Below are 26104 nucleotides of genomic sequence, written 5' to 3' on the forward strand. Positions count from 1 at the left end.
GAGTCCATTACAGAGCGTGGTTGTGTTGACAATGACATCCGTTCATGTGGACAGCCATGTGTGCTACACCTAATGTATGTCTACTATATCTCTGTTGCAGATGTCGCTCACCAACACACATATATGTTCTTACAGCACACCAACATGTCAGCTTTGTGGCACATGGAGTAACCGCATGCACTTGTAATAGTAATGACTAGTCAGTCAGGGTTTTGACCCCAGTACTGGTAGGTGTTTGACAGATGATGCTTAGGTTTTAGTCTCCAAGGCCTTCTCTGATGTACTTTGCCTCTGTCTGTCCCTCCCACACACTCTCTGGTGGATGTGGAGGTGTAGCCCTACTCAGCAGCAGCTTGTGTATTGTAAATGATAGTCATGTCAGGTGATGGCCTCTGCACCTATTGCATTCCTCCTCTAGCTGATTACATGTGGAACAGTTGTGATGATGTTCCCATAGCCATTCAGATGAAAAACACAGTACAATATCTAGGAACATCATGTTGGTGTTTGCCCATGACAGTTGCTGTGAGTGCTACCTGGATCTGGTGTTTGGAAATGGCATCACAGATGATATCTGGATGTTCCTCAAACAACATGCACAGTGGGGAAATAGCCTAAAGACAGGAGGGTGATGTGCCAGACATGACTACAGCATGTAAGTGTAGCAATGCTTCATTGAGACTACTGCCTGTTTAACAAGTTGTGTGTGGTAATGGCTATTCTGCATGTTTTAAAACTGACAAGACGGTGCTCTGTTCGTGAGGGACCCACATCTGTAGGGCCATCTGTGGACTGGTCAGTGTGTGGAACCATTCATTTCCTGTGCTACTCACTGAACACACATCTGTGAACAGCAGGAGCATAGTGTGAGGATTGCAGCCAGTACATGGTGATAGTGATGAGTTACTGCCATCATATCCCTGACTGGACATATGTCACATGAAACAGTGGTATGACAGACACTGTCTGGGGTTCTCAGTGACATGCCAATAATAGGCCACTGTTCATAGCTGCAGTCACAAGTCTTCTACACTTTGTACAGATGTCATGCAGTATATATGCATGTGTTGTGATCCCTCTGCAAATGTATACAATCTGTTGTGTTGGGTTGATGGTCATATCTATGCATGCTGTTGTAAGTAATCCTGAATGCTGTTGACTATTACTAAGCCATATCTGTGTTTAAACTGCAACACCATAGGCTGTATGGGTTTGGAGGTCCCGGCAGAACCTCCTGTCCCACTTTAGCTGGCCATGGCACCGGGCACCAGTACATCTGGGGCCCAGCCTTGGACCTCCACCTCTGTTGGCTCTGCACCACCTTCTGGTGGTACCGCCACTGAGGATGGGGCTTGCCCCCCCCCCCGGGAGCAGGTCCGGACAGGAACATGTCCACTGTCATACAGTACCAACAGAAAATGGAACTGATACCAAACCAAGTAGTAAAGAAATAAAGTCCAAACCACCACACTGGTAATAAAATCGATTCTTTTTACTTCCAACCACAACAGATGAGCGCTTTCGTCTAATAGATAGACTTCATAAGATGAAAGCACTGATATCATGATACACTTATATATAAAATCACAAACAATTAAGAATTCATTAATTGTAATTTAAAGGCATACAGGTTCAAAAACCTAATATCCAATTTTAAAAAGACTTCCCAACTTTCAAGACTTTAATAAACACATATATATTCTATATGCAAACATTAATAATATAATTGTTCAACTGATAAAATACAAATAATAAAAATGTGCAACAATTTAAAAAAAATATATAAAAATTTATAGTTTTTTGGTTTATTATATACTTTCAGCTTTTTTATGTAGCACAGATTTTATACTGATGTAGTCATTTAACCCTGGTGGTGAGTTTGAATTCAGCCTGAGCTGCCATATCAGCTCTTTGTATAGTAAATGGTTCTTGAGGTCTCCCCCTCCCTTGTGCAAACCATACCTAACTGTATCAATAATACCAAACCTAAAACTGGATACACCTGAACATGCAGTGCTGTGTTTATATAGAGCATTGGTCTCCCTATGAGTTCTAATTTCATATAGATGTTCATAAATTCTATCCTTGAAGGGTCTCTCGGTTTTACCAATATAATATGCCATACATGTAGTACAGATAGCAATATATACTAGCATGTTGGCTCTACAATTCCCCTTAACAAGCTTCACCACACTTTTAAGACTATTGTTAAGTCTAATGGTGTCCTCAGTCCATATAAAAGAACACACGCTACATGAACCATTTACTACACAAAGAGCTGATATGGCAGCTCAGGCTGAATTCAAACTCACCACCAGGGTTAAATGACTACATCAGTATAAAATCTGTGCTACATAAAAAAGCTGAAAGTATATAATAAACCAAAAGACTATACATTTTTATATATTTTTTAAAATTGTTGCACATTTTTATTATTTGTATTTTATCAGTTGAACAATTATATTATTAATGTTTGCATTTAGAATATATATGTGTTTATTAAAGTCTTGAAAGTTGGGAAGACTTTTTAAAATTGGATATTAGGTTTTTGAACCTGTATGCCTTTAAATTCCAATTAATGGATTCTTAATTGTTTGTGATTTTATATATAAGTGTGTCATGATATCAGTGCTTTCATCTGATGAAGTCTATCTATTAGACGAAAGCGCTCATCTGTTGTGGTTGGAAGTAAAAAGAATCGATTTTATTACCAGTGTGGTGGTTTGGACTTTATTTCTTTACCACTGTCATACAGTCCCAGACGTGGTGCGTAGGGGGCTCAATAAGGGGTTTTGAGGCCAGAAACACCAGCTCAAGGGCAGAGTGTCACATTTACAGGGTGAGGCTGCCCCTCCTAGACAGCCCCCAGCACTGCCACCTTTGCAGCTGTTTTGGTGCAGTGGTGGCTGCCCATGGCTGGGGACCTCCATCCCACTGTTTCCATCTGGGGTCTCACGAGCTTGTGAATGCCAAACATCCCTCCCCGTCCGAGGTGTATCCCCCCACATGTGTCATATACCGTCCCTGTATGCTGTCTTGTCTGTCATCCTACCCTACCTATCCTCCATGGGCATACCTACTCTCCTTCCCCCACATCCCACTCTCACCCTACGGAAACATAAGGCCAATCGGTTCCTAGAAAAACATTTGCCCCATCTGTCCATTTTACACGTGTCCACTGGACACATGTAACCCTTTTATTATGCATCACAACATACTCCAGTTGTCCTCATCCCTGTCTCTCAGGCACACGATCCTAGTATGCACATGACTCCTAAATATTCCAGGTACACGTGATGTGGACGACCCCATTGTACACACAACACTACCGGTCCCTCTCTGGTTACCCCATTTACCTTTATCATGATGATGATGTCGCACACAGCACCTTGCAAGAGTAGTGTTCTCACATAATGATTGGACAGGAACTGTTGTGTTAAGGTAAATAACATGCACAGAGTGATGTATACGGCCAATGTACAAATGTTTGCTTGTATGAATGACACATGTCTGTCTGAGGGAGTCTTGATATTACATAGGACAACACCACTACATAATACAGGCGTTGCTGGTGTTTCCCTTTTCATTCATTTGTAATGCTTTGTTGTCACATGGGATGTACCTGATATATCTCTATATATGTATGTATCTATATGCTGGACATAAATACTCACACATACATCTACATGATGGAATACATTTCCTATACTATTGAATGACTGCACTGGATGATATGTTTGTGATAAGGCCCGATGTCTGTATATCTGTCATGGCTTATTGGTAAATCACAATAGCTGTGTGTGCTGGATCCTGGTTTTGAGCCTTGCAGAGGCAGTTTATTTTGTTGCAGGGCAGAACAAGGCCATTGGATATGGAGTGATTAAGGCACACTAAAGCAGTTGTGAGAGGGTGTGCATGGGTTTGCATGGTGCTAAGCAATGCTAACCTCTGGTTACAGTTTCTTACACTCAGCCTCTATATTGCTTTACCAGTGTAATACTGGCATACTGGCGGCCAAACAGGCTTACACCCGTTTGCTCCCGCACTTGCAAATGCACTGCATTTGGTGTTTGCATCTGACACTCACACCCCTGGGTGGGAATGAGGACTACAATATTACCTTGTGATGCCTATTACATCGGATTACATGCCTACAGTATCGGGAATTGCTTCCCATTAGGCAACAGCATGCCGTTCGACTGTACGGAATCCGCGGCCTGTCCAGAGTTTGATTCATATTATTGGTGTGTTCCTCTTACAATCTGCACCAGTCTGGCTAATACATGGAAACCAAGACTCTTCAATTCAAACAAGTAATTGGGTTTTGGAACCCACATCTTTCAGCTGAGTCATGCTACTGCATACCTAATATTCTATCATCTTTCTAAGGTTGTCAGTGGAATATGCGCTTTCTGTCCCTATCAGACCTCTCATACCATTGGGGAAAAATACAAACTGAATCAGCGACATGGTATAACAACATCAGAGACACATTTAAATTAATGGTGCTATTAACCTGACACTTTGACAGACTCAGAGCATATGAATTCATACACATTTTCTTTGGTAAATGATGTTTATGACTCTTAATTGTTGTCGTGTAATTCATCACCTTTCCTCCAAATGTCACTAGTTTTAGGAGGGTTTACGTGGGACAGAGTTAGAAACTGAGTCAAAATCAGGGACATCCCTGGAAATCGGGGACAGTTCAAAGGTATATTTGTTCCCCCAATGGTTTATGGCCTGTCCAGTGGATGTGCTCTTAGGAGTTGAGAGGTATGGGCGTCAGTTATGCCCGCTTCAGAATATTACTTACATCCCCGGGGTGGTCCTAATATGACTGCACCAGCCAACACCTGCACACCTAGGTCCATAATTGCATACCCATAGCTCCCCCACCTGCCACTCCTCTACAGCACTCATCCTTACTGTGGGTGCAGGTGGGGTATAGACACACCACTACACACTGCCCGCTCTCCCCGTGTCGGGACACATGTTGTACGTTATTTCGACCCATAGGTTATCAGGCTTGCACAACCTACTGGTCCGTGTACATCTACAGCCTGGTTTGATAAGTCATTACCGGGACTGCCTCCGATCATTAATTTTTGGTGTCCCACAAGGGACATCGATGTCTATGTTTCAAGATTAGACCTTGCATGTCTCTCCCACTGGTAGTATCCTGGCAGTGGTCTGGGAAGCAGTGGTGTGTTTACCTTTATTGTGTGTCTGTATTTCACACCGGCCTAGGTGGGGAGGGTGGGGGGGTGCTACGTGTTACATGTTTGTTTATTGGACCCCTCACCCCCATATGCACGGCCTGTGAACATCTGTTACTCGTAACTGCTGTATCATATCCTAGCTACATACATGTGTATATTTACCGTCACACACACACACACATATATATATATATATATATATATATTTACATTACTATATACAGATATATCTGTATATGTATGCATACATGTATATTTATATTTTGCTGTAGATATATATATATATATATATATATATATATATATATATGTATATCTCACAACATATGGATCTATGGGTGTCTGCATATGCATATATTTATATGTGGGTATGTATCCGTATTCTGTCTCTGTATGTATACATTTGTACTAAGGTGAGGGAGAGGCTTATCTCTATGTCGCTATGGGTAGATATACACTCACATACCTCTACATATATACGTCTACATCTGGTTATTCCGTTTCTTGCCATATAGATTACACTTTGCTGCAGTGGGACTCGTAATGGGTGTGGCTGCACTGCCCAGTGAACACATTCACTTACATCCCTAGGGCTGTCCATATAGGCCCACATCAGCCAATACCTGCACACCTAGACCCGTAAGTAGCTACCCATAGTTCCCCCACCCGCACCTCCTCAACAGCACCCATCCTTACTCTGGGTCCTGGTCTGTTCTGGACATACCACTACACGCTGCCCACTCTCCACTTCACGGAACCCATTTCATACAATTGTCTCAGCCCATGGGTCATCAGGGTTTCCCACCCTTGTATTCCGGGTATGTATGCACCCCAGCCAGAATGGTCAGTCTATCACCTTGTTTTGGTTTTGCCAATTTCTGGGGTGTCCCGCAAGGGGCGCTCCTGTCTGTGTTCCAAGATTAGAATTCACCGGTGCAGTGTGTACCCCCCGGTTGTATCCTGCCTGTGGTCTGGGAAGCAGTGGACTCTTTACATTGTTTGTGTGTATGTTTCCAGTGTCTGGCTGGGGGGTAGAAGGTTATGCTACATGTTTCATGTTTCTTGCTTGGGCTGCTCACTTCCATTGGCATAACCTGTGAACATATGTCATTCTTGTGTGCTGTTTCCTATCATAGCTGTATATCTGTGTATATGTACGCGCACACACACACACACATATATATATATATATATATATATATATATATATATATATGTATATGTGTATGTATATATATATATGTATACGTATATGTATATGTTTGCAACTATATATATATATATATATATATATATATATACATATATATGTATATATATATATATATATATATATATATATATGTGTGTGTGTGTCTGTAAAGCAATACATACCCCACGCAAACGCGCTTACACATGCTTACTGGTGTTTATATATGCTTGACCTGCTTACTAGTGCCTTATTCATTATGACACTGACACTTCACTCCAGTTAACTTTTAGTTGATATTTTGCAGGTTATACAGTGGACAGATGTCCCAATATGTTCACGTACAGATTACCGATGGTAAATGGTACGTGATACAGTGGGATTTGGTACGGGAATGTCTGTTCATTAGGCGGTTGCTCTAACCAATACAGTATTGCTGTGCTGCTTCATTTGCATATATACCCATATACCTATGGCTCCTGGTTCCCCAAACACACACCCCAACACCCCCCTAACACTGCAGTCATCCATTCTCCAGTCAGATTCGCGGTGTATCCACACCACTACACATTGGCCACTCCCCTACTCCTATAGTCCGATCCCATCAGTTGACTCACTCCATGTATCTTCAGAACTCCCAAAAATTTAGTCCACAAACATTGATGACATGAGCGACCATAAGAATACTGTTTGCAATTTTTGGGTTGCCCCACATGGGACACGCATGTGTTTATGTCAAGATTAGACTCTATACTTCATTACATCATTACTCCCTTTAACATGACACTACAGTAAATTAATGACTATGTGGTAATGCACATATTACACATGAGAGCCTAATTATGTACGTGTTTGGTGTATTTCTTTTACAAATAGACTGGTTTAGTAATTGGCATTGCCATAGCAGGCAAATCAACAATGTTACTCCCACTGGTAATATCTTGCCTATGGTGTGAGTAGCAGTGCTTTGCTCACTCCTACCCAGCTGGATATGACATACGCTGACAGCGCTATATAATACTGGGGTTGTTGTTGTTTCCCTTCTCATTCCTTTTGTATACTTTATTGTTAAATCATTCTTTCTTCATATATATCTATATATGGGTCCCCTACTATTTACCGAAACGCCGATTCGCCGACAAAGAAATCACCGACACCATACGACCGACAACGCAGTTGACCGACAACGCAAAACACCGAACACCATAACACCGACACACTACACGTAAACGACACAGTACACTACAGGACATATCCACACTAGCCTAACCCAACCCTAAGGTCCGACACTACCGCACACTCTCCCTACCTGCACCCTAACCCTAACTCACTTACCCACCTAACCCCAAGCTCCGACACCACCGCACTCTCCCTACCTGCACCCTAACCCTAACTCACTTACCCACCCCTAACCCCAAGCTCCGACACTACCGCACACTCACCTATCACACACCCTAACCCTACATCCTCACTATTGCACACTTACCTGTCGCTCCCTACTCCTAAATCCCTCACTATCGCATACTTACCAGGTCGCTTACACATTCCCTTGTCGGTCTTCCGGCTGTCGGGATTCAGCGTGTCGGTCAACTGCGTTGTCGGTCGTTTGGTGTCGGTGATTTCTTTGTCGGCGAATCGGCGTTTCGGTAAATAGTAGGGGACCCCTATATATATTTATATATATATATATATATATATATATATATATATATTTATATACATTTGCTATGCTGGGCACTGCTTAGACCCATGCAAGTGCACTCAGACTTGCTTACTGGTACGTATATGTGTTTACTGCTGCTTATTTGTGCTTACACCTGCTTACTAGTACCTTATTCATTATGAGAGTGCCACTTTGCCTGAATGATATTTAAGTTAAATATCTCATGCGATACTCTTATGTTGGTTTTATGGCAAAACGACATTCATTCCACATGGAAATGATATGTGCTGTTGTTGGGCTTGAATTGTGAATGCCTGTTTGTTAGGGGGATGCTATAAACACTACACTATTGACACATTGATTCTGTGTGTTTTTCTCTATTTGAATGAATATGGTGTGTAAGCTAAGCTTGGCGGAGGGCAGCGATGCGCAGACACGCTGCGCTTTGCTTACACCTTTGATATTGCAGCAATTCGAATGTATAATAGGGACACAGGGACTGGGAATCTAATTGTGACAGTTCTAGGGACAGGGCTCAACATTCCACTATGTGCATGTGTGTTTTCTAGTTCAATTTTATTTCACTGTTCATGGACACTCTTGTATGCTTAGCATACATTACTGTATCCACTGACACTGAATTACTGACTTTCTATTAGGGGCGGACTCTACTAGTAGGCATGGTAGGTTTTGCACGTGTCGGGGCATGTTTACGCCTCCGTAGAGCACTTGTACACACCCCCTGCACTTGCACACGTTTCATGTGTACATCGAGGTTGCGGTGGCGTGCCCACATACATATTCATATGGCACTGCAGCGCCATCTGTAGTGAGGACGCGCGGCACAAGGCCAAAACTGTCCTTGCGCCGAGCTTCTTGAATCCTGGGGAATGTCTTAACTGTTGTTAAGAATTTAGTTTTGCTGTTTCTAGTTTAACTGATTTTCTTCAGCACATTTAATCTCTTTAAAGTTGCACACGCTATTAATTAAATAAAATAAGCTTATGCATAGATTCATGAATGAAAAGCACCAACAGTGCCATAACCCCAAAAATAAATTTATTAAATGCGTTTGTCCACCAAATTAAACTGGACTTAAAAACTCCCTCTTATCCCTCTCCAATACTGTCACATCTGTGTTTTGGACCCTAATTGTGAGTGAATGTTAATCCTACTACTTAGACATCCAGTACACCCATTTGTTCCTCTCAGGGGCTAGAACTCACCTGCTCATTCATTCTGCAGAGAAATTACAGTTAGGTACCAAATGTGGTGTTGTCATCAGCTGAGATAGTGGGTAAATTCTGTTTATGCTGCCAATCCCCTAACCTTCAGTAGCTTGCATGCTACACTGTAGCTGATGAAACAAACAAATTCATGTCAAGAAAACCAGAATTTATTGCTTTAAAGTTTTCGGGTTAAAACACCCTTCCTCAGTGCTATGTGTGAAGTGAAATAAGTTGAGCTGCCACCCTCCCTCCAGGATAGGTGAATCGGTATTGGACACTTGCTCCTATCATTCCCTCACCTGATCCCTGTAGCACAAGTTTCACAACTTGAACATAGGTCATCAGGGGTGCAGGTAGAGCTTTTTTCCTTTACACTATGCAGTTGAGTATGGTTAATCTATTTTGGATGATACTATCACAGGAGGAATGCCTCAGCAGTATATTTAGTGAATTTTTAATCCATGACGCAGAGCTATAGAAAAAGAGGTCAGTTCTTACTCAGCATGGTGCACATTTAAAAGGACGGAGTGTGTGGACAAATATGATGGAAGTACAGTTGGAAGATATAGAAGAATCAAAGCTGGCACAATAATTTGAAATTAATTGGTCTTTCTGGAGGTGCGGAGGGTCAGGGATCCATGAAATTCCTTCAGGTTGAACTGTGTAATTTGATGGAAAGTGAGACAATCTCTTGTACTTGAACAGTCTCATAGGGTAACCTCCAGAATTAAATCTAACAATCTGACAAGCCACTTGATTTTTCAGATGCTGGAGTGTATGGATAGGCTATACTTGGACAAAGCTAGATTGCTGGCCCAGCAATTGTGATGGTGGAAACAGCAATTTGTATTGCCCCAGAGTAGAACAGTGCAGTGCACTGTCTCACAGAGCAGAAGCCATCATTCCTTCCTACCTTCATTCCATAAAGAAACTTAGGGAACTAGAACTCCCAGTACAGTTTCAGTACCCAGATCAACTGTTCACATCTCTGAAAGGTAGTTAAGCAAAAGTGTTGGTGTATAAAGCTATTCTTAAATCACTGAAATCACAGCATGCTATCCTGTGGGTGTCTGTCAATTGACAAGAAGACTTATATGACATGGTATTATTAGAATAGTTGGATAGAAGAAGCTTCTACAGTGAAGGAAGAGGAGGTGTGAGCAGGATTAATTTCCTGGTGTAACAGAAAGGGTTGTGCTTTTGATTTGTGAAGTTGTTTCCACTGAGAAAGGCAATACGTATGAATACAGGGATGGAGAAGGCATAAAGTAAATCTTGCATCCCTGAAGCACCATATTTTACTACAGTGTTTTGTAATTTCTTTGTAGCCTTTTAGAGGGACAGTAGTGAACAAAATCCTGAGCTGGGATAGTGCAACTATAACCTCCATCTTGCCTGAGTCATCTTCCCAGGGATGCCAGAGTACATGTGGTGTTGGCTTCTAGCCATATTTGATCTTATTTATTTCCTCTCTCTGCTGTGTAGCACATTGTATATAGATTCTCTGGATTATTATTCAGGCACATTCTAAGTGTTTTAGGTTTATAGATACTAGGCTATTGATCTGTGATGATCTTAATAAGTTTAGCCTTACATTCCTATGGTAGTTTTTAGCCCTTATATTTTGCATACAAATAACCTAGTGGTAGGCAGAACAAGGAAATGTTGGAACATTTACTTGTTGTCTGTATCCATGAAGGATATAGGTGCCACACCATGGGAGAGTTTGCAGTTTCTCATCCATTCATCCAAATTATGTTTGAATAGTGTAAGAGAAGTACTTTGATGTATGTGGAGTAGAAGGCAGTCCCATAGAGTAAGTAATCTCTGTGATAAATACCTCTTCCTTCAACATGTTCTGTTTATGTTGCAAAAGAGACTGAGATCCCTTGAGTGGGTGTTCACACTGCCACTGGACTTGCAAATCTGTAATATGTCTGCAGAGATAGGGTCTGTTGAGGCCCTATACAGGAGGCAAACTTCGCCTCTTAGTATGATACTGAGTAGAGGGACAAGGCTTTGAGATGATCTGCATAGTTTTTTTGTTATTTAAGCCCTTGATTTTTGTTCTTTTTTTTTTTGTTTTCATTTTTTTTTTTTGTGAAAAAATGTTGTGGTCACTGCATTTGTGACAAGTGTTTAGACAGATGCATACTGAATGGGGCATTATAGTCAGTAGAGTACAGTGGAATGATTACATCCATGGACCTAGACACCGTACCTTTCGATATAACCTGTGAGATAAAAAGATGAAAGAGAACTTCCTTACCATAGTGGATACATGGTTATCAAATAACCATTCATTGTCGACATAGGTTCCTAGATCTTGGACTATAGGGTCAAATTTCAGGGGTGTGTTGTCAGTGTGATAGTTATAATGGAAGTCATACTTGCCAAAGGATATGATTATTCATTTCTTGGCATTTAGTTTTAGTCCATGATTGTGACACCAATTATTTGTTTGGTAAAGGCCTTTTTGGAGGATTTTAGTGTCCTCTGGTGAGTTTATGATGTTATCAAGTTCACAGTCCACAAAATCGGTCAGCCATAAACTGTCAACATTTGCTTTGACCTCCCAGAAGTAAATGCCAATGAGAAGTGGCCTAAGGACTCTACCCTGGGGTACACCACCAGTGGCAAGTCTTTTGAAGGAGGTAGAGCTTCCCACCCTAATTTCCCAGGTTCTACTTGTGAGCCAGTTTGCAAACGAGTGAGTAACATAGGGTTTTACATTTAGTTGGGAGAGTTTATCTATGATAGCCGAATGTGAGTTGGTGTTGAAACTTTTGCAAGGTCTGAGTATGCACTATATACTGATTAGCCCTCATCCATTGCTACAATAACCTTCTTAAAGCATTCAGCTGGGTTAAGTAAGCAGGATCTGCTCCCGATGAATTCTAATTGTTTTGGATCAAGAGTTTGTAAGTTACCTATATATCCTTATTTATTAATTCCATAATGATCCTTTCCATAGAATTTATAGATGAGGATGGCCAGGCTTTTGGGTCAATAATTAACTGGGTTTATTGATGCCTCACTTTTGAGCAGGGAGATTACTATTGCCAACTTCCTTTCATCTGGTAAACTTTATTAGTTTTAAGTCTGCACCATTACTAAAAATTTGTACAACTTGAAATATAAAAGGGATGGGGGGACTACATTAATTAGAGCTTGTGCATGAAAGATTGAAAGAAGTTAGGATAAAAGTAGCTTTCATACAGGAAGCAAAATCAGTATGTAAGAACAGTCAGTTGATGATTGAGTGTTGCAGTGGTTGGAGAGTCCTTAATAGTGCATCCTCTGCTAAAAGAAAAACAGTTGTATTGGATACCAATGATTTAGGTTAGAATGTGGTTCAAGTTTCCAAAGACAGACTTGGTAAGTTTTTAGTAATGATGGTATCGGAATGCTATCTGCCTCCTGCAATTGTTCTCTAATTTGAAAGGTCTTAAGGAACACGACATTCCTGTGCTGGTGAGTGGAAACTTTAATTAGGCTTTGATTCCTTTGATTGGTTTGTGGTGGTGTTGGGTTGAGACTTTAATGTGGTTCAGTTTTCCTTGATAGTTCTGTGATGATGAGTGGATACTTTAATGTTGCTTTGCTTCCACTAACAGGTGGGCATCCACAGAGGAAACGTAGGTTTTCCAGATTTACTAAATACCTCCATTGTGTTCTGAATGATGCTCATGTTTCTGATGTATGGTGTTACGCCCTTTGGTTTTAGATTCTGCATATATTGATCAAACTGCAGGTGTAACCTGTTGACTGTATTTATGAAGAGCGAATCCATCCTTAGAAGGTCTGATTGTAGATAGTGCTTTCATCCCTGCCTCCATTTCAAACCATTGTATGGTAACTGTGATGTTGTCAAGGCTAAGTTATAGCCCTATACACCTTCAATGGGGAGTGGACTCACTACTCCTTTTAAACGATGGTGTAGGCAAAGTCAATCTGTAGGCATGGATTCCTACAAATTAGGAGAAAAAGTAGACTTTGACATTTTAATTTATTTATATATCTGCTTGGGATGACATGGTCGACAGACCACGATGCTTTGCCACAGATGGCCTGCACCTGTCGTCCCTGGGATTCTGGATACTGGATAAGGCTCTTGCTGCCCCTATAGTGCCTTTTTTAGGCAGGGGGCAAATAACAAATTCACCACCATAACAGGAACAGGCAAACAAAAACTTAAGGTAATGCTACTCAGTGCTAGAATTCTAAATCTCAAAATGCACTTATTCGAGGCACTCCTTAAAATGAAGAACATCGATATCTGTGCAGTGCCTGAGACCTGGTTCAAGGCTTCAGAGAGCACCCCTGCACTACCAGGCTATAACTCATACCACACTTTTCGGCCATGTAACCTGGACCGAAACATCAAAGGCGGAGGTGTGTCCATATTCATTAAGGATATCCACACCTCCAGGCTAGTTGCTCAGCATAATGCATCCGAGGTTATCCAAGTGCAACTAACTCTGGGCAAAACTGCAATCCAAATTGTAGCTTGCTACAGATCCCCCACCATGCCCCAGGATTCCCACTCCTCTTTTCTTGATGTACTGGAAAATATTAGGGTTCAACCAAACACCCTAATAATGGGCGACTTCAACTACCCCACCATTAACTGGGAAAACTACTCGTGTACCAACTCCTTAGCTCAACGCTTTCTGGAATTCATAAACTTCAATGCCGTAAATCAACTTATCCACACCCCCACCAGGGGCAACAATATCCTAGACCTAGTCATTGCTAACATGAGTGACCAGTGTTACACACCTGAAGTCAACTCCTCGTTGGTCCGATCCGACCATAAGCTTATCACCCTTGATATCCACATCCCGCCCCCACCCCCCATTAAGGAAACCACAGTAAAAAATTTCTCCAAAGCCAACTTCATTCTTCTTAAGACAGAAGTGGTGAACTTCATGACACCCATGCAGATGGACAATACAGTTACAACTGCTGAATCCTACAGAAATGCACTCTGTAAACACTTGCACGAGTGCATGGATCATGCTATCCCAAACAGAACCAAGACGCTATCCTCCAAAAAAAAGAAGCCAATCTGGTGGTCCCCTGCCATAAACAAACTGTACAACAGAAGGAAGAAACTGTTGCAAAAGAGAGTAAAATCCCATGAGTGGAGGCGCTCCCTGGTCAGCCTCAGTAAGAAACTGAGATCCCTTATAAGATCCTCCAAAGCTAGCTACGAAAACAAAATCACCACTAAATCCGAAGACAACCACAAAGCATTCTATAGCTATGTCAAGAATCTAGATGGCAACACCCAGATCTTCTCTGAGCTACAGTACAAAGGCATGAAAATTACAGAACCAACTGATATTGCTAACATCCTGGCAGATCGGTTCAGTGCTAACTTTAGCCCCCTCTCACCCCCTAAAGGGCCTATATCTATACAGGAAGAATGCAGAGTCCCTTTAATCACAACTACGCAGGTAAAAGCTGCACTCTCTAAAGCCAAAAACACAGCATCCATGGGACCGGACAACATCCCAGGCTGCATTTTACACGAACCTCAGAATGAACTGGCTCCCCACTTAAGAACCATGTTCAATAATAGCCTTGTATCAGGCTTTGTGCCCACTGAATGGCGCACAGCAACAGTTATCCCACTCCACAAAGGGGGAGCCAACACTGATCTCGGGAACTATCGACCTATTAGCCTGACGAGCCTGGTCTGCAAGGCCATGGAATTCATAAACAATGACATGGTAACCTCCAAACTCTGGATCCCACCCAGTTTGGGTTTGTGAAAGGCAGATCATGCCTCCTGAACCTGATCGACTTCTGTGAGGCAGTCCCCAAAGCCGTGGATGAGGGTAAGGTGGTTCACACAGCCTAGCTTGACCTCGCCAAGGCTTTCAACACCATCCCCCATTCTGGAATTATAGCTAAACTCACTAAACTAGGTTTAAATCCCTACATCACAAAATGAGTTGCCAACTGGCTCACTGACAGAACCCACACTGTAAAAGTTGCAGACTCCAAATCTGACCTCAAGGCAGTGACAAGTGGAATGCCACAGGGTTCCATCCTGGGACCTCTCCTATTTGGTATCTACTTCTCTGAAGTACAGGCTAACACAGAAGGCCTCTGGCTGACGAAGTTCACAGATGACTGCAAACTAGGAGCCATAGTCAAGTCCCCAAATGATGTGGGCATCCTACAGAAGGGCCTCACTGAGACAGATGCCTAGTGTCAGAGCCATGGCCTCAAGCTCAATGCCAAAAAGTGCAGTGTCATCCCCTTTGGTAAAAACTCTGTATCCATGAACTACCACATAGGAGCAATCTACTTAACACCGAATGCGTGATAAGAGACCTTGGGACTCAGGTGGAGAGTAGTCTCTCCTTTGATAGTCACATCACCACAGTTGTCATGAAGTCCTTCTACCTGGCACACCTCATCATAAAAGGGTTTTCATCCAGGAAAAAAGAGGTCATTTTTCCCCTCTACTCATCACTCATTAGACCCATTATAGAGTACAACGCCCCTTTTGGAATGTACCTCACAAGACATCTGCAGCAGCTGGAAAGGCTACAGAAGTACCTCACAAAGAGGATTACTGGCCTCAAACAAATGCCCTGCACTGACCACCTCAAAAAACTCCAGCTTTACTCCGTAGCATATCGCCTACTCCAAGGTGATCTCTGCCTAACATATAAAGCTATGTCAAACCCAGAGCTGTTGGACATGCTATAACTAAAGAAATCCCAATCCCTCCAAGCTACACGCTCTAGGGACCTAAACCATGTCACCACAATAAACAGGACACGCTGGAGGGATAGATTCCTGTCCCAGAGACTTCCTATACTCTGGAACAAGCTACCCATCTATGTTAAGCAAAGTTCTTCATTAGCACTCTTCAAGAAAAATCTTGATGAGTGGATGAGAAATAGGAAATACACCCTGGGGATCACTTGTGTTTCTCTGCTGGACAGTGGCACAGGAAAATAACTTTTTTGGGTAGCGTAAGCTAAGGTACCTTGCTGGCTAGGCTTACATAGGCCCTTGGGCCAATAGCCTAGTACCTACCTATGAACCTATATGTTTGTTAACTGGGGAAGCATACTGGTCCAAAGACCACTTTCAGGATTTCAGTATGAAGCATTTCAGATCATATCTAGGTATGCTTTGGGGCACCAAAACAAAAAAGAACTACTAGTTCACAACTTCAAAGCATGCTGACCCATATAAAGGAGCTAGAACAGGATTACTAAGTAATAAAATGTTGTAGGGTATATTTACAGTGCAGTATTAAAACAAACAGTACTAATCTACAATATGTTATAAAGGACTGCATGATAAATAGGACATTCCATTTTATAAAACCGTGGTATCTCGAAACTCCCACTTAATATTTTGAAAAAGACACCAGACCATCAGATGATTTTTATTATCCACAGCCCACGAGGTATTGTCCCTATACATTTGGATCAGATATGAGGGGGGGATTAATACCACATTTGCAGACTCTATGCCTCTGAGTTGAAAAGTGTATTAGGGACATAAGAAGCAAAATAAAGTTGTACATTCCCCACAGATTACTGCACTATCCTCTTGAGGAAATTGTAAGAGCAGTAGAGGGACTGGCAGCTGGTAAAGCTACATAGGACCAGATAGCATATTGGCAGAATATAAATGGCTCTTTGTTCTCAAACTATGCACTTTATCAGTAGGTTTAGAAGTACAAAATTTTACCTGATTCATCTTGGCTGGCACAAGTTATTTTGCTGCGTAGAGAAGGAAAACCACTGAATGAACCCAGTAAGTTATAGGCCAGTATCCCCGTTGTCACTAGGCACTAAAATATTGGGTAAGCTACTTGCCCTCAAACTAGAGCCTTTGTATCTGTTTTGTCCCCTTACTCTGTTGACCATTAAGCCTCCTGTAAGACTTAGCCCATTCATTTCCCTACATGAGGGAACATACACAGTATTATATTTCGAACAAGAGCCTTCAGGGTACGTCATTGTAGAGGCAGCCATGAAGGTTGCGTGTGCCATCAGTGAAATCCCAGCAACTGAGGGTGTATTGTTTGGGGCCTAACTCCACCCTTGGTGGTGTAATGAGCACCTGCACCACTTCGGGGGCCACCTATGTCATTAATAGTGCCCATCTCTCAAGTTGAGAAGAGCAGTACATGATAACCAGGATGTAAATTTTGTATTAACCCATCCAGTCATCAAGGCTATCCTTGGTAGTCAAAGTAGTACTTTGTTTAGCCTGTAGTGGTACTTTATTCCATAGGATGGGAATATGCTGATTTAGAAGTGCATCCCTCCAGCTAGTATTGTTTATTTTTTGGTGTAAATTTAGGTGTTTGTAGAGCCACTGTTTATTTTTGTGGAAGAAATTGGAGGTCAAATAGGATTTGGTCTTTCATGTCTCTAAAAGCAAGACAAAGATCACCTCAGAGCAGATGGTAGTCTACTGTGTATAAGAAGAGTCATGCTAATGTATTGGGATAGTTGAAGGATTTAAAACCTTTAATTTTCTCGAGTAGGCATCTTTGCAGCCTTTCCAGTTTAATAATATACTTAGATTTATACATACCAAAGAGGACATTGTATTCAATAATGGGTTTAATGAAAGAAAGAGTACATGTATAAGATGCCTTATTTGGATCTTGGAGAATTTCTCTTGGAAATTAACTGCGCCAGACAGAAGAATTTCCTGACTATAGGGGAATCATAGTGACTGAATTTGTGAAAGAGTCCTCCATGTAAGAATCCAGATATCTTAATGACTGTATCTGTCTGAAGAGGAGTACCGCTTATAACATATGAAGTGGGAGCAGTTTTTTTGCGTAACACTACTAAGCTATGCTTTTTTGCATTTAGCTTGTGATCATTTTCAGTAAACTTGGTATGTGCATATTCCAGCTCTTGCTGCAACTGTTTAGTATCAATGGAGGAGAAGGTAACAGTGTACAGCTTGCAATCATCAGCAGACTTGGTCAACTACATGTCTGGGATATTGGTTTAGATATTTGCAAAGAAAATGTCAAACTGGAGAGGGCCTATCACTGATCCATGTGGTACTCTGCTAGTTACAGTTTTATATTCAGAGAAGGTACCAGAAGCTTTCACAACTTGGAATCTGTTGGATAGCCAATTGGAAGTTCATTGGACAAGACAGGGATTTACATTAATTCTGTCTAAATGTTCAATAATATTAGCATGAGGGATAGTGTCAAAAGCTTGACTAACAATAACGATGTTAACATTGTAAAACAGTTTGCGATTACAGTGGTTGAATTACTTATTTTTGTAATTGAACTTAATTGAACTGTGTGTTGAATTTCAGAGTTCTGTATTGCTGTTTTTTATTTGGATCTGTGCATTATATTATATTATATATTAAGTTATACACCTGATTTTGTGTGTGTGTATATAAAGTGTGTGCGTGTGTGTATTTATATATATATATATATATATCTATATATCTATATATATATATATATATATATATATATATATATATATATATACATACATACATATACACAGCAAGAAAAACCCAGCCAAGCTAGAGTTTTTACTGTGTAATACCTTAAACCTCCTGTAATGGAGATACATGGGATATATATGCAGAGGATCCCTTAAGGACATCATGTGTTTCAACTGTATAGCTTCTGAATGCCTATGACATTTTACTTTTAACTTTTGAAGTCTTTATGGTTATATTCAGGCCAATAAAGCCAAACTCATCTAGCTGAGGACATGCATGTTTCAGCCTTTTTTATTGACCTCATCAGCATAGCGTAAGTGGATCACTTGGCTATACTTTAGAAACAATGCCTTTAAACGCAGCTGATACTCAAACAACAGTGCTCAATAGCTCAAAGCTCTGAATCTATACTGAATCTATGCTCAGTTCAGCATAGGTTACTCTGTGTTAAGGTTATATTGATCTAGAAAGGATATACAGAGGAGTTATTGGCAGAAAGCTGCAGTATTTAAAATTGCTAGCATGTACGCATTGTAAGGGCATAATCAGTAACCCATATGAAGGTATCAGAACCTTTTCACCCTTACTGCTAATGGAATGGAAAATGTCTTTCATTAGGTCTTAACAACATCATAAGATAGCCGTTGTGTGGACATCAAAAATATGGTCATAACAAACAATTCCTATATCCTCCTTCATGGTTTTAGATTCCGGAATCAGTTTTTAATTTATTGAAAAGTGGTAGCAGTTGTTTCCAGAAACACTTTACATTTAACAGAATTACCCAACACTGTGCAGAGTCCGAAACATTTTGTCAAATGTGGCACACATAAATTAAATATCCTTTCCTCAGATAATCTGTTTTAACAGTAACATTACATCTTCTGTTCCCTAACCATTGCAGAACCCAGACAAAGGCATTTTTTTATGTTCTGTAGTCATATTACAAGAATGATTTTGTCTTATGGAACTTAGTCAAAGGTTTAGTGATATCTAAATACATCATGTCAATAGGTGCCCCTAGTTCGAAACAGTTCATACTGTTCTCATAAAACTACAACAGATTACTGAGACAAGAATGACCAGATACCAATCCATGTTGTGTATCATCTGTTGTCTGCCTATATTTGTTATGAAAAAGTAGAAGTGTTACTCTTTCAAAAAACCTCACCTAATATTTTTGTTATGGTTATAAGTTTGTAGTTATTAATATCCCTGGAGTTACCACTTTTTATAACAGGAGTAAATAGTTTTGGACTCTTTCTAACTTTCTGGAATATAACCTATTTATAACGTTAATTGAAGCAAATAAGTTAGACAGGGACTTATGCCTTTATAACATTTGACAAAGAATAGACTAATTGGCCATCTGGTCCTACGGTTGCATTTTTATTCACTCCACAGTAGTTATTCCATTTTAATACTGGTTTTAGGACATTCTCCAAATCTCATGCACTTGCTTTCTGTTAGACATTCAATTGTTGGGGGACCCAGCAATGAATTTTTTTGCAAAACATATTCATAATTTTACATTAGTCTCTAACATACAAACTGAAGAATAACAATTTGTTTCCATAATTTCGGACAGAGGATTCCAAAATGAATATTTTTTACAAGAATATATTACAGTATTTGCTAGGGGTCCTGTGACAAACTTTAGTTATTCAGCAACAAGACCATCTACGGTTAGCGTGCAAGGTTTTAGTTTGCTAAGGAGTTTTGGAACAGTTGTTTTGTTGGCAGTGACTATAAAGTGTGGGTGTTGGTGGGCTCTGGCTGAGGTAATGGTGCAGACTAAGTTGGAAGTTGTTTAATTATGGACACAACTGTGTTGATGAAGTGAAACATGTACCTGCATGATATCAAGATCAGAGTTTTTTTGAGTAGGGGGTTAGGTTGAGAAGTTTTACCAAGTTTTAATTGCTTGTTAATAGTTGACCAGAAGGTTTTAGAAGTGTTGTAGTATAATATAATATTTTTTTGTCTGTCTGGATCTGGATAAGCTTTTTTAACAGATAACACAGTTGCCTGTAGGGGCGGCCGCAGCGGTTAGCGTTGTTGTCTCGCATCAAGAGGTTCTCCGGTTCGATCCTCAGCTGGGGTGCCTTCTGTGCAGAGTCTGCATGTCCTCGCTGTGGTCGTGTGGGTTTTCTCCGCGTACTCCGGTTTCCGTTTCCTCCTACATCCCAAAGACATACTGTAGGTGGATTGGACACTCTACATTGGCCCTAGGTGTGATTGTGTGCATGTGTGTACCTTCTGTGGAAGGTTGGGCACCGGTCTGGCAACTCGACACCGTAAAACTCCACTGCCAATCATGAGTAGACAGGTGATCCACTGTGGCGACCCCTAGCCAGGAAAAGCCGAAAGAAATAGAAGAAGAACATAGTTACCTGTAAGCTTGGAATGAAGGTTGAGTTTTGTTAGTACACCAAAGTCTCCATGCTCTATATCTTTGTGGTTAAACCTTTTTTGTTTCCTGCATTAGTTTTTAGACTGGGTTGCATTTAACCATTTTACTCCCAATGGGAACATGACTGTTAAGGGTGCTAAGAAGGAGACAATTTAATGTTTCATTTGCTTGGTCTAGAGGCAGTGATGTAAACAGAGACCATTTGCACTGTCTGAGTGAGTTAATGAAGGAGTTTTGGTTGTTTTTTTTTAGATTTCTAAGTAAATTGAAGCAGGTTTGTTTGACAAATGGCAAATGTAGGGTAATGGTCACTTAGAAAATCTGTTGGGGTCCAATTTGAGTTACTCTGTAGCATTGGTTAGAATCTAGTCTAGGGTTGTACATGTGTTACTCATTTCCTAACTCTAGTAGGGGTGGTAATCAGCTGAGTATAAGTGAAGAGATTAATATGGAAGGGAGGTGAACATTGGCTGACAACAGCCTAGACATTATTAAAGTCACCAAGGGTACGAGTTTCTAGGTTGATGTCTGGAAACAACATCTTCAGTTATGGTGAAGTTGTTATGTTCCATAGAGCATGTAGAATGATAGTGAGAGTGTGAAAGGCAGTTGTCGTTTAGAAGTAGAAGGGCTTTCGTAATGGATGGTGTCAGAATGTGTGCAACATTGCATCTAGTGTGCATAACGTCTTTTGTAGTATGTGCCTGCATCCACAGTGGTAAAGAATTTGAAGAAGCAAGGTTTAATTCCACTGTGATTTTCTTTTTATCCAGGATAGATGCGGATAGAACACTTCTCTCCATGTCAAATAAAGTGAGATTTGAGAAGAAGTTGTTGATTACTGCAGATATTGCCTTGCTATATATGTCAGTATCAATCATATAATCAGGGCCTGTAATTGAGGACTTTGTACAGAAAGAAATATCCACTAAAGGCATGAATCTAGATTTATATATCTTGTTAGTATTTGCGACGAGCCTTTTATGTTTTTGGTGATTTGAAATCAGATATGATTCAGAATCTTGACAGCAGTGAAGATTGGATAAATTGTTCAAAACTAACTTCATGGTAATACTTTTTGCTTTTTCCTTTAATGTATTGTGTCATATTCCAGATTATTTGGTATCATCATTTTTGAATTAAAAAAGGGGGTTTGACTTTTTTTTTTTTTTATACTATTTATATTTTTTTCAGAACTTGTATACAGTATTCAGTAAGATGGATACCAATCATGACGGCATTATCAACATGCATGATTTCCGTGACCTTTTCAATGTCTTCACACTCTTCATAACAGAAAAGGAATTCTGCCGCCTGCTGCAACTGCTGGGATTGAGTTATAACTCAACACTGAACTACAAAGAATTCCTATACCTGTTTCAGGTGCAAGAGACTGTTGAGGCTCATCCATGGTTACAACCTGCTTACAGGTTTGTCAGTTTATTATAACCATAGTTAAGTAATGTCATGTTGTTTTTGGCAGTGATAGTCTGTACACCCTGTGTGTCCATGTGGGTTTTCACTGCATACTTTAGTATCCTCCTAGATCCCAAAAACAAGTTGCAGATGAGTTGGTGCTCTTCCAATTTACTCTATAGTTTTGTGTGTGTGTGTGTGTGTGTGTGTGTGTGTGTGTGTGTGTGTGTGTATATATATATACATATATAAAATGTATATGTATACAATGAGCTGATGCCCTGTCTGAGATTAGTTTTTCTGCATTGTGTCCATTGAATGCCTGAATTGTTTCTGGCTCCTCCAAAACCCAAAACTGGATTAAGTGACTAATCAGAAAATGAATGATTTTTTTTTTGTTTGTTTTTTGCTTCTATTTTGTTGTATACGAAGTTAACCATCAACAGAAATCATGTGGTATTGTGCCCAGAGCTGGATGAGTTACAAAAGCTGCATGGTTCCATTTGCATGAAACATCTCATAGGCTGCTCTGACTTGCTGTCAGTGCTGCGGGTTGTTATTGCCTTCAGTTAGAGTTGAAGAATGAGGCATACCATTGTGGCTTGACTGAGATCTGAGGCATTATTCAGGGAAAACTGATCTTTAGGGTAAACAAAAAGCAAACAAAACAAGTGAACAATCTTATTTATATAGTGCTTTTCTTATCACAAAATACTTTACAAAGACTATGGTTAAAACTCTGGTAGTAAAGGTACTGAATGTGTCTGTGAATAGCCAGTCTGCACACCTTGGCCAACACACAACCTGTGAACTGCATACAACTGTTTTAAGGGAAATGAGGACGTCTTGTCCTCCTTTGCTGAGTGATTTGGAGGGAGAGGTCCTTTCCTATGAGCCAGCAGTTTGATTAAGCAGGAACAATAAGCAGTATTGTTCAGTAATGGGATAAGGAGGGAGCAGAGGTGTGGAGCAAATTCTAATGAAAATAAGGATTTGAAAGAATTGAGGTTCAGACAGCTGTTTCCTGGGTGGACATTGCAGACCTATCCATGGATACAGTAATGAGAAATGGCAGATGTTCATCAGTCCCGCTGATGCAATAGCCTTTAGGCTATATAGACTACATTTTGATCAAGACAAAACAACCGGCTAGTTTCCAAAAACTCTGGTTCCCTCCAACATCTTCACTCTGAGGAGAGAAAATCAGCAGTCAGAGTAAAGAAACTTCAGTAATTTCTTGCTGCTTCATGAAGAAGCAGCTCATAGTTTTTCACAACAGCAGTAGCCAGCCTTCAACTTCATTCAGGCAGATAAGGCCCCACTGTGGAACCCTTCCACAAGAAATTTTGTCTTAAAAAAAAATTTTTGGTATTTATTTTATTTATCTTTTTAGAGGGACTGCACCTTTAAGAAACCCAGTCTTTTCATTATACTGATCACTGTTGCAGTAGCTTTAGCTATATGGATTATAAACTGCCAATGTTATAACAGCCAGCCAGCTTCCAAAGCTTCAGGATATATTCCACAGTCTCAAACTGTCAGGCAGATTGAGCTGAGCTGACTAAAAGACAAGTTTGGGTGGTAGGCTCTAAAAAGTCCACTGCCACCTAAGAATATGCTCCTGTTAGGCTTTTGAGATCGACAGTTGCCTTGTGGTGTCCCTTTGCTTGGTAGATAAGTTCCCTTTCAGGAAAAACCTCCATGTAATTATTTTTGTTGATTATTAATACTTTCCTTTTCAGGTGAGTTATTTTAAAGCTAGGAGTTTGTGTTTTATAAAGTGTTACAGTAGGAATTTCCTGAAACTTCACCATTTCCTCCAGTTCTGTCAGCTTTGGCGGGTGTGTTTCTTTGCCTGTAATTTTCGTTATAGCCAACCTGCTTCCCCTAAAATGGCAGATAGAATACATAAAGTTCCTCCATCTTTTAAGTTTTTATACACTATTCATAAACCTGACTCAGCAGCTGTAGCTTTAGTTATTCCTACTACTGCTGAATAGTTAAATCATAACCTGCTTTCTGATAAAAGATTTTTGATGGGTATGAGAAAATAATGTATGCTTCTGAAACCTTTTGATTTTCAGAATTTTTAAATGTCAGGCTCACATGTTAATGTTTATTCTGAGTGTTTTTACATCAGCAAGACTAAAACTAAGTTCAGGAAAATAATTTACCAACATCAATATGATGTTGTAAAAGGTGATGACAGGAATGCCCTAGCAAAACATGAGAATTATCCCACTCAAAGTTTTAAATATATAGCTATTGATAAGATTAACCTTGGACAGAGGGGTGGGCCATTTGACTTATACCTGAAATACAAGGAGTTAAAATAGCAAGTGAAGTGCACTGCTGCTGTATCCCCAGGGCTCAATGAGACTATTTCTGTTAGTTGTGTATCAAAACTAAAGGCTGAACTAGCTTTATGAAAGTGTGGTAAAACATCTGGGCTGATATCTTTGGTAACACTTGAGAAAAAGTAGTTAAATGGTATCTATTTTTGTATTAGTTTTATTTATATGATATATTGTTTTTTAAAGGGATTTCTTATGTATTTTTTATGGTCTTACATAAAATATTGGGTGCATGCATTTTTATTCTTTTCTTTACTCATTGGTTGTGTGAAGAAAATAGCTTTAAGGGTTAATCTGAAGTTAATCAGTAGAGTCATGTGATGAATTTTAAATATATTTAAGGTAAGGGTTTGTGGATTTTATTTGTTCTGAAGAAGTCAAATATAATACTGACAAAAACGCTTAACCTTTAATAAAAGTGGTTACTGGACTTGTTTGCCCATTAGCATGTGTATATGTATATGTGTGTGTGTATATATATATATATATATATATATATATATATATATATATATATATATATATATATATATATATATATATAGCCAGGGTGGAGTGGGTGGAGAAGACTGTCAGGTGTGATTTGTGACAGACGAGTACCAGTAAGAGTGAAAGGGAAGATCTACAAGAGGGTAGTGAGACCAGCTATGTTATATGGGTTGGAGACAGTGGCATTGAGAAAAAGGCAGGAGTCAGAGCTGGATGTGGCAGAGTTAAAGATGTTAAGATTTGCACTGGGTGTGACACAGGTAGACAGGATTAGGAATAAGTATATTAGAGGTTCAGCCCAGGTTGGACGGTTTGGAGACAAAGCCAGAGAAGCGAGATTGCGTTGGTTTGGACATGTGCTAAGGAGGGATGCTGGGTATATTGGGAAAAGGATGCTGTGGATGAAGCTGCCAGGTAAGAGGAAAAGAGGAAGGCCTAAGATAAGGTTTATGGATGCGGTGAGAGAGGACGTGCAGGTTGTTGGTGTGACAGAGCAAGATGCAGAGGACAGGAAGAAATGAAAACAGATGATCCGCTGTGGCAACCCCTAATGGGAACAGCCAAAAGAAAAAGTATATATATATATATATATATATATATATATGTATATGTATACATATATATATATATATATATATATATATATATA

General features: G+C 40.2%; 1 protein-coding gene across 1 annotated transcript in view; it reads left to right on the forward strand.

The window, feature by feature from the left end:
- Window positions 1–26104, forward strand: part of EFCAB6 (EF-hand calcium binding domain 6) — a 3527179-nt gene that overhangs the window by 2167473 nt on the left and 1333602 nt on the right. Inside the window, exon 19 of the mRNA XM_044088493.1 lies at window positions 22391–22626. Coding sequence (XP_043944428.1) covers window positions 22391–22626 — 236 coding nt within the window. The remainder of the gene's footprint in view (window positions 1–22390; window positions 22627–26104) is intronic.

Source organism: Protopterus annectens, chromosome 11.part0, assembly GCF_019279795.1.
Source record: "Protopterus annectens isolate FY-2018-M chromosome 11.part0, PAN1.0, whole genome shotgun sequence".
In the NCBI taxonomy this organism is placed as follows: Eukaryota; Metazoa; Chordata; order Ceratodontiformes; family Protopteridae; genus Protopterus; species Protopterus annectens.